The sequence below is a fragment of the Tachyglossus aculeatus genome, chromosome 9 (genome assembly GCF_015852505.1).
Source record: "Tachyglossus aculeatus isolate mTacAcu1 chromosome 9, mTacAcu1.pri, whole genome shotgun sequence".
In the NCBI taxonomy this organism is placed as follows: Eukaryota; Metazoa; Chordata; class Mammalia; order Monotremata; family Tachyglossidae; genus Tachyglossus; species Tachyglossus aculeatus.
Window position 1 is genome coordinate 5,625,910 of NC_052074.1, and position 13,821 is coordinate 5,639,730.

General features: G+C 45.3%; 1 protein-coding gene across 2 annotated transcripts in view; it reads left to right on the plus strand.

Annotated features, from left to right (window-relative positions):
- Nucleotides 1–824: 824 nt before the first annotated feature.
- Nucleotides 825–13,821, plus strand: part of CFAP36 (cilia and flagella associated protein 36) — a 29,587-nt gene continuing 16,590 nt past the window's right edge. The window contains exons 1-3 of one of the 2 annotated variants that reach the window (XM_038751431.1): nucleotides 825–1,023; nucleotides 8,759–8,823; nucleotides 10,505–10,606. In XM_038751431.1, the coding sequence (XP_038607359.1) occupies nucleotides 909–1,023; nucleotides 8,759–8,823; nucleotides 10,505–10,606 (282 nt within the window). In that variant the 5' untranslated portion in view covers nucleotides 825–908. The remainder of the gene's footprint in view (nucleotides 1,024–8,758; nucleotides 8,824–10,504; nucleotides 10,607–13,821) is intronic. The other variant, XM_038751430.1, reaches the window with a different exon arrangement.

Here is a 13,821-nt window from a genome sequence, read left to right on the forward strand (position 1 = left end):
GACGCCCATGGCCACGCCCCTCCTACCGGACGCACCAATCGCCTTCGAGCGACGTCACTCAGCGGGCCGGGAGAATCCTCCACCTCCGGCCCTACATGCCCATGGCCACGCCCCTCCTCCTGGATGCACCAATCGCCTTCTAGTGACGTCACTCACTGGGCCGGGAAAAACCTCCGTCTCTGGTTTGACGCCCATGCCACGCCCCCTCCCCCAGGCCGCACCAATCGCCTTCGAGTGACGTCACTCAGTGGGCCGGGAGAATCCTCCATCTCCGACCCTACATGCCCATGGCCACGCCCCTCCTCCCGGCCGCACCAACCGCCTTCCAGTGACGTCACTCCGTGGGCCGGGAGAACCCTCCATCTCTGGTTTGTGATACCCATGGCCACGCCCCCTCCTCTCGGCCGCACCAATTGCCTTCGAGTGGCGTCACTCACTGGGCCGGGAGAATCCTCCATCTCCGGACCGAGATGCCTATGGCCACGCCCCCTCCGTCCGGCCGCACCAATCGCCTTCGAGTGACGTCACTCAGTGGGCCGGGAATGTCCTCCATCCCCAGCCCTAGGGGCCCATGGCCAGCCCCTCCTCCTGGACGCACCAATCGCCTTCGAGTGACGTCACTTGGGCCGGGAGAATCCGCCATCTCCGGCCCTACATGCCCATGGCCACGCCCCTCCTCCCGGATGCACCAATCGCCTTCCAGTGACGTCACTCGGTGGGCCGGGAGAACCCTCCATCTCTGGTTTGTGATACCCATGGCCACGCCCCCTCCCCCCGGCCGCACCAATCGCCTTCGAGTGACGTCACGCGGCGGGCCGAGGCCCCGCCCCCTCGGACGGCAGGACGAGGCCGCTCCGCGGTTGCCGTAGCAACCGTTGCCCCTCCGCCGGTTGCTGGGGACCGATGGGATGGCGGCGGCGGAGGAGGAAGAAGTGGAGTGGATAGTGGAGAGCATCGCCAGCTTCCTCCGGGGCCCGGACTGGTCCGGGCCCATCCTGGACTTCTTGGAGCAGAAGTGTGAAGGTAAAACGGGACCTTCCTCCCGTTTAGACCGTGAGCCCACTGTTGGGTAGGGACTGTCTCTAGATGTTGCCAACTTGTACTTCCCAAGCGCTTAGTACAGTGCTCTGCACATAGTAAGCGCCCAATAAATACGATTGATTGATTGATTGATTGATTCAAGGCCCTACTGAGAGCTCACCTCCTCCAGGAGGCCTTCCCACACTCAGCCCCCTCCTTCCTCTCCCCCTCCTCCCCATCTCCCCCGCCTCACCTCCTTCCCCTCCCCACAGCACCTGGATAGATGTCTATATGTTTGTACAGATTTATTACTCTATTCATTTATTTATTTTACTTGTACATATCTATTCTATTTATTTTATTGTGTTAGTATGTTTGGTTTTGGTCTCTGTCTCCCCCTTTTAGACTGTGAGCCCACTGGTGGGTAGGGACTATCTCTAGATGTTGCCAATTTGTACTTCCCAAGCGCTTAGTACAGTGCTCTGCACATAGTAAGCGCTCAATAAATACGATTGATTGATTGATTCAAGGCCCTAATGAGAGCTCACCTCCTCCAGGAGGCCTTCCCACACTCAGCCCCCTCCTTCCTCTCCCCCTCCTCATCCCCCCCGCCTCACCTCCTTCCCCTCCCCACAGCACCTGGATAGATGTCTGTATGTTTGTACAGATTTATTACTGTATTTATTTATTTCTTTATTTTACTTGTACATATCCTATTTATCTTATTTTGTTAGTATGTTTGGTTTTGTTCTCTGTCTCCCCCTTTTAGACTGTGAGCCCACTGGTGGGCAGGGACTGTCTCTAGATGTTGCCAATTTGTACTTCCCAAGCGCTTAGTACAGTGCTCTGCACATAGTAAGCGCTCAATAAATACTTTTGATGATGATGATGATTTATTACTCTATTTTATTTGTACATGTTTATTCTATTTATTTTATTTTGTTAATATGTTTTGTTTTGTTGTCTGGCTCCCCCTTCTAGACTGGGAGCCCACTGTTGGGTAGGGACCGTCTCTAGATGTTGCCAACTTGGACTTCCCAAGCGCTTAGTACAGTGCTCTGCACATAGTAAGCGCTCAATAAATACGATTGATGATGATGATGATGATTTATTACTCTATTTTATTTGTACATGTTTATTCTATTTATTTTATTTTGTTAATATGTTTTGTTGTCTGGCTCCCCCTTCTAGACCGTGAGCCCACTGTTGGGTAGGGACCGTCTCTAGATGTTGCCAACTTGGACTTCCCAAGCGCTTAGTACAGTGCTCTGCACATAGTAAGCGCTCAATAAATACGATTGATGATGATGATGATGATTTATTACTCTATTTTATTTGTACATGTTTATTCTATTTATTTTATTTTGTTAATATGTTTTGTTTTATTGTCTGTCCCCCCCTTCTAGACTGTGAGCCCACTGTTGGGTAGGAACTGTCCCTATATGTTGCCAACTTGGACTTCCCAAGCGCTTAGTACAGTGCTCTGCCCACAGTAAGCGCTCAATAAATACGATTGAACGAATGATTGAGTGAACGAACCCCTTCGGCTCTTAGAACAGTGCTGGGCACCTAGAAAGCGCCGAACAAAATACCACCATCATCGTCGTTATCATTATTAGCCTTCTGATTATTGTTATCATTATTAGAGATATTAGAGATTATCAGAGAAGCAGCATGGCTCAGTGGAAAGAGCACGGGCTGTGGGTCAGAGGTCATGGGTTCAAATCCCGGCCCCGCCAATTGTGAGCTGTGTGACTTTGGGCAAGTCACTTCACTTCTCTGGGCCTCAGTTCCCTCATCTGTAAAATGGGGATGAAGACTGTGAGCCCCCCATGAGACAACCTGATTACCTTGTAACCTCCCCAGCGCCCAGAACAGTGCTTTGCACATAGAGAAGCAGCGTGGCTCAGTGGAAAGAGCCCGGGCTTTGGAGTCAGAGGTCATGGGTTCAAAGCCTGGCCCCGCCAACTGTCAGCCGTGTGACTTTGGGCAAGTCACTTAACTTTTCTGTGCCTCAGTTCCCTCATCTGTAAAATGGGGATGAACACTGTGAGCCCCCTGTGGGACAACCTGAGCACCTTGTAACCTCCCCAGCGCTTAGAACAGTGCTTTGCACATAATAAGGGCTTAATAAATGCCATCATTATTATTATTGTAATTGGCAGATCCGGGATTTGAACCCATGACCTCTGATTCCAAAGCCCGTGCTCTTTCCACTTGTTTTGATGTGCATATATATATATATATATATATATATATATATATATATATATATAATTCTATTTAAATTGATGCCTGTTTACTTGTTTTGATGTTCATATATCTATAATTCTATTTATTTATATTGATTCCTCATTCTAGACTGTGAGCCCGTTGTGGGGGAGGGACCATCTCTCTATGTTGCCGACTTGTACTTCCCAAGCGCTTAGTACAGTGCTCGCACACAGTAAGCGCTCAATAAATACGATTGAATGAATGAATGATGCCTGTTTACCCCTTTTAATGTCTGTCTCCCCCCCTTCTAGACTGTAAACCCGGTGTGCTTAGTACAGTGCTCTGCACACAGTAAGCGCTCAATAAATACGATTGATGATGATGATGTGGGCAGGGATTGTCTCTATTGCTGAATTGTATTTTCCTAGCGCTTAGTACTGTGCCGTGCGCGTCTGCCAACTCTGTTATCACGGATTCTGCCAAGTCTGTCTCCCTCTCTGGACTGTGAACTCTTTGATGATGATGATGGTATTTGTTAAGCGCTTACTATGTGCCAAGCACTGTTCTAAGCGCTGGGGAGGATACAAGGTGATCAGGTTGTCCCACGGGGGGCTCACAGTCTTAATCCCCATTTTACAGATGAGGGAACTGAGGCACAGAGAAGTGAAGTGGCTTGCCCAAAGTCACACAGACAAGTGGCGGAGCCAGGATTTGAACCCATGACCATGAGTATTTATTACTCTGTTTATTTACTTTACTTGTACATATCTATTCTATTTATTTTATTTTGTGAATATGTTTTGTTTTGTTCTCTGACTCCCCCTTCTAGACTGTGAGCCCACTGTTGGGTAGGGACCGTCTCTGTATGTTGCCAACTTGTACTTCCCAAGCGCTTAGTATGGTGCTCTGCACACAGTAAGCGCTCAATAAATACGATTGATTGATTGATTGATTGATTGATGACCTCTGGCTCCAAAACCCGGGCTCTTTCCACTGAACCACGCTGCTTTTTGTGGGCAGGGAATGAGTTTGAAGTTGTGTTGTCCTCTCCCAAGTGCTTAGTACACAGGAAGCGCTCAATAAATAGGAGTAATAATAATAATACAGTGCTCTGCACACAGTAAGCGCTCAATAAATACGATTGAATGAATGAATAACGCTGTTTTAAGCACTTTAGCTTTAGAGCTTTAGCTTACATTACTGTTAGTTTATTACCGCCGTTCACAATGAAACGATATTGAGAGTACAAAAAAGTCTTTAGTAGTCAATATGAAAGTTAGAAAAAAAAATAAATTACTAAAATAAGAATTGCCGTCACCTCTATGTAGTGTGCAATGACTGGGAACTTTCATTTGTGGGTGGACTGAGCCTTTTGGGCTTGAATAGTCACACCATGACTCCAGTTCTTATAAAGGAGTCATCGTTTATACAGGAAGGCGGTATAAGGCACAAGGAGATTTGAAGTGAACATCTAATTTAATACTTAGTTAATAAGTGTATTTCTTCATTTATTCAGCTGTATTTATTGAGCATTTACTGTGTGCAGAGCACTGTACTAAAGACCTGGGAGTGTAAATGTAACAATAAACAGACACATTCTTCTGACAGTCTTTTAGACCGTGAGCCCACTGTTGGGTAGGGACTGTCTCTATATGTTGCCAACTTGCACTTCCCAAGCGCTTAGTACAGTGCTCTGCACACAGTAAGCGCTCAATAAATACGATTGATGATGATGATGAATAAACAGACACATTCTTCTGACAGTCTTTCAGACTGTGAGCCCACTGTTGGGTAGGGACCGTCTCTATATGTTGCCAACTTGGACTTCCCAAGCGCTTAGTACAGTGCTCTGCACACAGTAAGCGCTCAATAAATACGATTGATGATGATGATGAATAAACAGACACATTCTTCTCACAGTCTTTTAGACTGTGAGCCCACTGTTGGGTAGGGACCGTCTCTATATGTTGCCAACTTGGACTTCCCAAGCGCTTAGTACAGTGCTCTGCACACAGTAAGCGCTCAATAAATACGATTGATTGATTGACAGAACTGCGTGGCCTAATATAAAGAGCACGAGTCTGAGAATCAGAGGGCCTGGGTTCTAATTCCAGCTCTGTAATTTCCCTGCTGTATCATCTTTCTGTGCCTCAGTTTCCTCATCTGTAAAATGGGGGATTAAATAACTGTTTTTCTTTCTACTGCTTGCACACAGTAAGCGCTCAATAATCCGATTGGTTCAATGAATGAGTGAACGAACTTTCCTTGCCCACAGTGAGCTTACAATATAGAGGGCAGTAATGTATCAATCAATCAATCAATCAATTGTATTTATTGAGCGCTTACTGTGTGCAGAGCACTGTACTAAGCGCGTGGGAAGTAGATCCTTGCCCTGCAGAGAAATTTATGAAACTCTCAGTTCAGATAAAAGAAAACACATCTGTTTGGAGGAATGATCGTGCTTTACTATTTGCACCAGCAAACGAAGACCCGAGAAACTGGAAAAAGTGACAGTCTAACACATGCTTTTCGAGATTTAAAAACAGCTTTCTCTCCAACCCTCCGTATTGTTTGTTGTTGACGGAAACTTAGGCCTGACCTCATCATGTCGTGTCATTTTCGGGTTACAGCTTATTTTCTGTGATGAGTCATTTACCAAGTAGCTAAATACAGAACCTGCCTACCAGCTTTTTGACCTTTTCTGTGCTTTTCAAGAAATCACTTTTTAGGTCGTCAGTTAAGCCAGTGAGTTTTTCGCTTCGATATCTTTCTGCCAGCTTTGAAAGAAAGACATAAATGCTCATTTTTGTGAAAGCTCGCGTGTCCTTACTAGTTTCCCTGTCTTCTCTGAAGATATAGAGGTTAGAATTTATTCTGTTTGTCTCGTCCCAAATTTCCTTGAGAGCAGTATAAGAGTGAACAGCCTGGTTTGTTTGGTATTAGAATCAATTACTTAGGAAGATTCATTCATTCACTCAGTCGCATTTATTGAGCGCTTACTGTGTGCCGAGCACTGTACTAAGCGCTTGGGCAGTACAAGTCCCTACCCAACAACGGGCTCACCGTCTAGAAGAGGGAGACAGACAACAAAACATTTACGAGCTCGCTCAGTAAACAGGCCGATTTGACGGATTTATGAAAGCGTCCAGTAAATAGGCTGATTTTAGGGATTTACGAGACCGCTCAGTAAGTGGGCTGATTTTAAAAAGCTACGAAAGTGCTCAGTCATTACGGTTTTAGGGATTTCCGAGCGCTCGGTAAATAGGACGATTTGACAGTTTTCCCGAAAGCGGTCGGTAAACAGGAGGATCTTCCGGATTCAGGCGCGCTCAGTAGATAGCTGACTTTACAGATTTACGAAAGCTCTCAGGAAATAGGCTGAGTTTATGGTCTGAGAAGATGGCCTTCTCTGGTGGTCTCCAAAAGCAGGGTAGATTTTCATATCTCTGGAATAGTGTGAATAGAGAAGCAGTGTGGCCTAGTTATAGAACAGAGGCCTGGGTTCTAATTCTGCTCCTACCACTTGTCTGCTGTGTGAACGTGGGCTAGTCACTTAACGTCTCTGTGCCTCGGATACCTCAGCTGCATCTATGAGGGATGAAGGACTGTGTCCATCCTGATTAACTTGTCTACCCCAGCACTTAGAACAGTGCCTGTCATGTAGTAAGTGCTTACATATCATTTTTTTTTTAAAAAAGTACCTTCCTGAAGGTGGGACGAGTGATAACTTGTCAAGATCTCATCCACACCTTGAGTTTATGATGACGATTTATATAGTTCTAACTTTGGAAAGTAAAACACAATTTTTGTTTGTTTTTTTAAAATGGTATCTGTTAAGCACTTTGTGCCAGGCATTGTACCAAGTGCTGGGGTGGAAACAAATTAATCAGGTTGGACGCAGTCCTGGGGCTTAGGGCCTTAATACCCATTTTGCAGAGGAGGGAACCGAGGAACAGAGAAATTAAGTGATTTATCCAAGGTCACACAGCAGACAAGTGGTGGAGGCAGGATTAATAAAAATAATAATAATAATAATGATGGCATTTATTAAGCACTTACTATGTGCAAGGCACCGTTCTAAGTGCTGGGGAGGTTACAAGGGGATCAGGTTGTCCCACGGCGGGGGGGCTCACAGTCTTAATCCCCATTTTACAGATGAGGTAACTGAGGCACAGAGAAGTTAAGTGACTTGCCCAGAGTCACACAGCTGACAATTAGCGGAGCTGGGATTAGAACCCAGATCCTCTGACTCCAGGGCATTTCCTTTTGAAATGCAGATAATGCAAGCCAAATCTTCAAGATTGTTCATGGCCTCTGATGTGTGTGGAAGTCGTGCTATCAAATAGCTAATAAAAACTGACGTTTTTAATTTTTTTAATGGCGTTTATGAAGCGCTCACTAAGTGCAAAGCACTGTCCTAAGCGCTGGGTTCCACCTGAAATTTATCACACTATACTCCCCCTGTAATTTATCGTAAGATACAGCAATATATTAATTTTCCTTAGCGAATGTGTCAAACACTCTTGTGTTCACCAACAACAACTTCCACCTGTCAAAAGCAGCGTGGCTCAGTGGAAAGAGCCCGGGCTTTGGAGTCAGAGGTCATGGGTTCAAATCCCGGCTCCGCCACTTGTCAACTGTGTGACTTTGGGCAAGTCACTTCACTTCTCTGGGCCTCGGTTCCCTCATCTGGAAACTGGGGATGAAGACTGGGAGCCCCACGGGGGACGACCTGATCACCTTGTAAATTCCCCAGCGCTCAGAACAGTGCTCTGCACATAGTAAGCGCTTAATAAATGCCATTTAAAAAAAAAACGAAAACAGAAGGTCGGTTTCACTCCGCGTTTTGGCTGGAACCCATAAGTAAAATCAGAGGACGTTCTTCCTTTTTCTAAAAAAATATTCAGTCCGCATCTCTCCACTCCTCAAGAACCTGCAGTGGTTGCCCCATCCACCTCCACGTCGAACAGAGACTCCTTTCCGTGAGCTTTAAAAGCCCTCAATCACCTTGCCCCCTCCTACCTCACCTACCTCACTGTCTTCCCCCCTAGACTGTAAGCTCTCTGTGGGCAGGAGACGTGTCTACTAACTCTGTTATATTGCCCTTTCCCAAGCATTTAGCACAGTGCTGTGCACACCAAAAGCGCTCGATCAGTACCGCCGATCGACCGATTCCGGCAACATGCACCTGTCTGCGTACAACGCGTCGTGGCGTTGGGAGAAATGGTTGTACATCTGGACGTAGCTGTGGACACGGGGTGGGATACCGCGATGCTAATTTTATTTCACTTGGAGTCCACCAAGAACACAGCCCCTACACCAAAGGAGGGGAATTCCCAATTCTCCAAGGGGAATTGAGGGAAGCAGAAATAGCTGCGGGCAGCCCAAAGTGGGTGAGCCAGGGCTGTGTGTTGTGAACGTTGAAACTCCATCGGAGTTGAGTTCTTGGTACTGGACGTTGTGCGTATTGTGGACTGAATTTCACTTCCAGCTTAGGAAACTGACTTCTCCTCTCTATTTTCAGTTTTTGATGATGAAGAAGAAAGCAAGTTGACCTATACGGAGATTCATCAGGAGTACAAAGAGCTGGTGAATACTTTTCATTGACTCCTAATAGGAGTGGGTCTTACTAAAGACAAAATATGGCGTATTTAGGGGGGATTATTTTTTTAGAACTTTCTACCCTTCCTCTCCTAATATCTTAACCTTTAATTGCCCCCCCCCCCCCAAAAAGAAAACAATCCATCCTGACAAGGGTCACCAATTTCTCTCCATCTGAGGATACCCCATTAAATCCCTTTAAGTGATTCTGTATCTTGATCTCTTCTGAATTTTAAGAACAGACAGCATGGAAAAAATCCGTTGCTGTTATGGGAAAGAAGATTTCTCCCGTTGAATTCTCCCTGTGGGGTTGGGGGGAGAGTAGGTGAACACGGCCCCCGTCCCACATGGTACTCACAGTCTACTCACACAGAAGCAGCGTGGCTCAGCGGAAAGAGCCCGGGCTTGGGAGGCCGAGGTCATGGGTTCGAATCCCAGCTCCGCCACTTAGCTGCGTGACTGTGGGCAAGTCACTTCACTTCTCTGTGCCTCAGTTCCCTCATCTGGAAAATGGGGAGGAGGACTGTGAGCCCCACGTGGGACAACCTTCATCATCATCATCATCAATCGTATTTATTGAGCGCTTTACTGTGTGCAGAGCACTGTACTAAGCGCTTGGGAAGTCCAAGTTGGTAACATATAGAGACGGTCCCTACCCAGCAGCGGGCTCACAGTCTAAAAGGGGGAGACAGAGAACAAAACCAAACATACTAACAAAATAAAATAAATAGAAACCTTGATTACCTTGTATCTCCCCCAGCGCCTAAAACAGTGCTTGGCACATAGTAGGCGCTTAACAAATACCAACATTATTATTATTATCATTACTAAATGTACATGGGCAGCAGAAGAGTTGTTGCCCAACAAGAAGCAGTATGACCAAATGGAAAGAGCTGGGGCCTGGGAGTTAGATGACCTGGGTTATAATTCTGGCTATGCCACTTGTCGGCTGTGTGAACTTGGACAAGTCACTTAACTTCTCTGTGCCTCAGTTACTTCATCTGTCAACTGGGGATTAAGACGCCGAGCCCCAAGGGGGATGTGGACCGCGTCCAACCTATCTTGTATCTCCCTCCGCTCTCAGTACAGTGCTTTGCACATAGTGCTTAGCACATAGTTGAGCCCCTTCCTTCCTCTCCCCCTCGTCCCCCTCTCCATCCCCCCATCTTACCTCCCTCCCTTCCCCACAGCACCTGTATATATGAATATATGTTTGTACATATTTTTTTACTCTAATTTACTTGTACATATCTATTCTATTTATTTTATTTTGTTAGTATGTTTGGTTTTGTTCTCTGTCTCCCCCTTTTAGACTGTGAGCCCACTGTTGGGTAGGGACTGTCTCTAGATGTTGCCAATTTGTACTTCCCAAGCGCTTAGTCCAGTGCTCTGCACATAGTAAGCGCTCAATAAATACGATTGATGATGATGATGATGATAGTAAGCACTTAACAAATGCCATTAAAAAAAAGTTACACCTCCATGGTCTCTTAGAAGAGACTCCACCCTTGACTTGCTGAATATTCTCATGTTAATTGTGTCTGACCCTCTTTTTTTCTCTTATTTAATCTGACTCCCATTTTTGTGAATGCCCAGTTGACTTAATTACCAGCTTTTTCTTACGCCATATGTTTCTTATTCAGTGATAAAAGTAACCTTCCCTCTACAGGTTGAAAAGCTCTTAGAAAGTTACCTGAAAGAGATTGGAATTAATGAAGATCAATTTCAGCAGGCATGCACATCTCCCCTTGCAAAGTCGCATACAACGCAGGTATTTGCTTTTGTTTTGTTGTATCGGTATATTGTTTACATCAAAACGGCTAGGGTTTCCCTCAGACCTTTCGATCAGTCAATCAGTGTTATTTATGGAGCACTTACTATGTGCAGGGCTCTGTACTAAGCACTTGGGAGAGGACAGAGTACAGTTAGAGAAGCAGCGTGGCTCAGTGGAAAGAGCGCGGGCTTGGGAGGCAGAGGTCATGGGTTCGAATCCCACCTCCCCCACATGTCTGCTGTGTGACCTTGGGCAAGTCACTTCACTTCTCTGTGCCTCAGTTCCCTCATCTGTAGAATGGGGATTAATCATTCATTCATTCATTCATATTTATTGAGCGCTTACCGTGTGCAGAGCATTGTACTAAGCGCTTGGAAAGTACAAGTCGGCAAAGACTGATTAAGACTGTGAGCCCCACATGGGACAACCTCATCTCCTTGTGTTCCCCCCAGCGCTTAGAACAGTGCTCTGCACATAGTGAGCGCTTAACAAATACCAACATTATTATTATTACAGTGCAAGAGAATTAGCAGTCACGTCCCCTGCCCATCACTATCGACCGTAGTGGGTGAAAACGAATTCATTCGCTCATTCAGTCGTATTTATTAAGCGCTTACTGTGTGCAGAGCACTGTAGTAAGCGCTTGGGAAGTACAAGTCGGTAACCTATAGAGACGGTCCGTACCCAACGACGGGCTCACGGTGTAGAAGGGGGAGACAGACAACAAAACAAAACATGTGGACAGGTGTCAAGTCGTCAGAACAAATAGAATTAAAGCTAAATGCACATCATTAAGAAAATAAATAGAATAGTAAATATGTACAAGTAAAATAGAGTGATATACAGGTGAAAAATAGGTCCTCAGTCAATTTATTTTCCCTGGCGAATGGGCCCTAATACCTTCATGCAAAATCTCTCTGCTTATTCTTCTTTGTTTGTGCCTGACACGTGTGTGGTAGGTGGCCTGACTTGCTGATTCCAAATCCCAGTGGCAACAACTCCCTTTCCATCCAGCCAGTGAGTGAGGGTTCACTGAATGTCTCCTGCTGGGATCAGAGCACTCTGTTTAATCAGTCGAGTGCCGTGCACACAGTAAGCGCTCAATAAATACAATTGATTGATTGATTGATTGGGAAGTACAAGTCAGTAACCTATAGAGACGGTCCCTACCCAACGACGGGCTCACAGTGTACAAGGGGGAGACGGACAACGAAACAAAACATGTGGACAGGTGTCAAGTCGTCAGAACAAATAGAATTAAAGCTAAATGCACATTATTAAGAAAATAAATAGAATAGTAAATATGTACACGTAAAATAGAGTGATATCCAGGTGAAAAATAGGTCATCAGTCAATTTATTTTCCCTGGTGAATGGGCCCTAATACCTTCATGCGAAATCTCTCTGCTTATTCTTCCTTGTTTGTGCCTGACACGTATGTGGCAGGTGGCCTGACTTGCTGATTCCAAATCCCAGTGGCAACAACTCCCTTTCCATCCAGCCAGTGAGTGAGGGTTCACTGAATGTCTCCTGCTGGGATCAGAGAACTCTGTTTAATCAATGGAGTGCCGTGCACACAGTTAGCGCTCAATAAATACGATTGATTGATTGATCGATTGGGAAGTACAAGTTGGTAACCTATAGAGACGGTTCCTACCCAGTGACGGGCTCACAGTGTAGAAGGGGGAGACGGACAACGAAACAAAACATGTGGACAGGTGTCAAGTCGTCAGAACAAATAGAATTAAAGCTAAATGCACATTATTAAGAAAATAAATAGAATAGTAAATATGTACATGTAAAATAGAGTGATATCCAGGTGAAAAATAGGTTATCAGTCAATTTATTTTCCCTGGTGAATGGGCCCTAATACCTTCATGCGAAATCTCTCTGCTTATTCTTCCTTGTTTGTGCCCGACACGTGTGTGGTAGGTGGCCTGACTTGCTGATTCCAAATCCCAGTGGCAACAACTCCCTTTCCATCCAGCCAGTGAGTGAGGGTTCACTGAATGTCTCCTGCTGGGATCAGAGCACTCTGTTTAATCAATCGAGTGCTCTGCACACAGTAAGCGCTCAATAAATACGATTGATTGATTGATTGATTGATTGGGAAGTACAAGTCGGTAACCTATAGAGACGGTCCCTACCCAACGACGGGCTCACGGTGTAGAAGGGGGAGACGGACAGCAAAACAAAACATGCGGACGGGTGTCAAGTCGTCAGAACAAATGGAATTAAAGCTAAATGCGCATTATTAAGAAAATAAATAGAATAGTAAATATGTACATGTAAAATAGAGTGATATCCAGGTGAAAAATAGGTTATCAGTCAATTTATTTTCCCTGGCGAATGGGCCCTAATACCTTCATGCGAAATCTCTCCGCTTATTCTTCCTTGTTTGTGCCTGACACGTGTATGGTAGGTGGCCTGGTTTGCTGATTCCAAATCCCAGTGGCAACAACTCCCTTTCCATCCAGCCAGTGAGTGAGGGTTCACACTGAATGTCTCCTGCTGGGATCAGAGCACTCTGTTTAATCAATCGATCGTATTTATTGAGCGCTTACTGTGTGCAGGGCACTGGACTAAGCACTTGGGAGAATACCACACAGCAATATAGCAGACACATTACCTGCCCACAAGGAGCTTACGGTTTATAGGGAGAGACGGACATTAATAGAAATAAGCTGTGGGTCTGGGGATGGTGAATAAAGGGAGCAAGTCATATATATATATGTATATATGTTTGTACATATTTATTACTCTATTTATTTTACTTGTATATTTCTATTCTATTTATTTTATTTTGTTAGTATGTTTGGTTTTGTTCTCTGTTTCCCCCTTTTAGACTGTGAGCCCACTGTTGGGTAGGGACTGTCTCTATATGTTGCCAATTTGTACTTCCCAAGCGCTTAGTACAGTGCTCTGCACACAGTAAGCGCTCAATAAATACGATAGATGATGATGATGATGAAGTCATGGTGACACAGAAGGGAGCGGGAAAAGAGGAAATACTTAACATGCGGAAGAGTACATCAGCAACAAAATCAATCAATCAGTCAGTCGTATTTATTGAGCGCTTACTGTGTGCAGAGCACTGGACTAAGCGCTTGGGAAGTCCAAGTTGGCAGCATCTAGAGACGGTCCCTACCCAACAGCGGGCTCACAGTCTAGAAGGGGGAGACAGACAACAAAACATATTAACAAAATAAAATA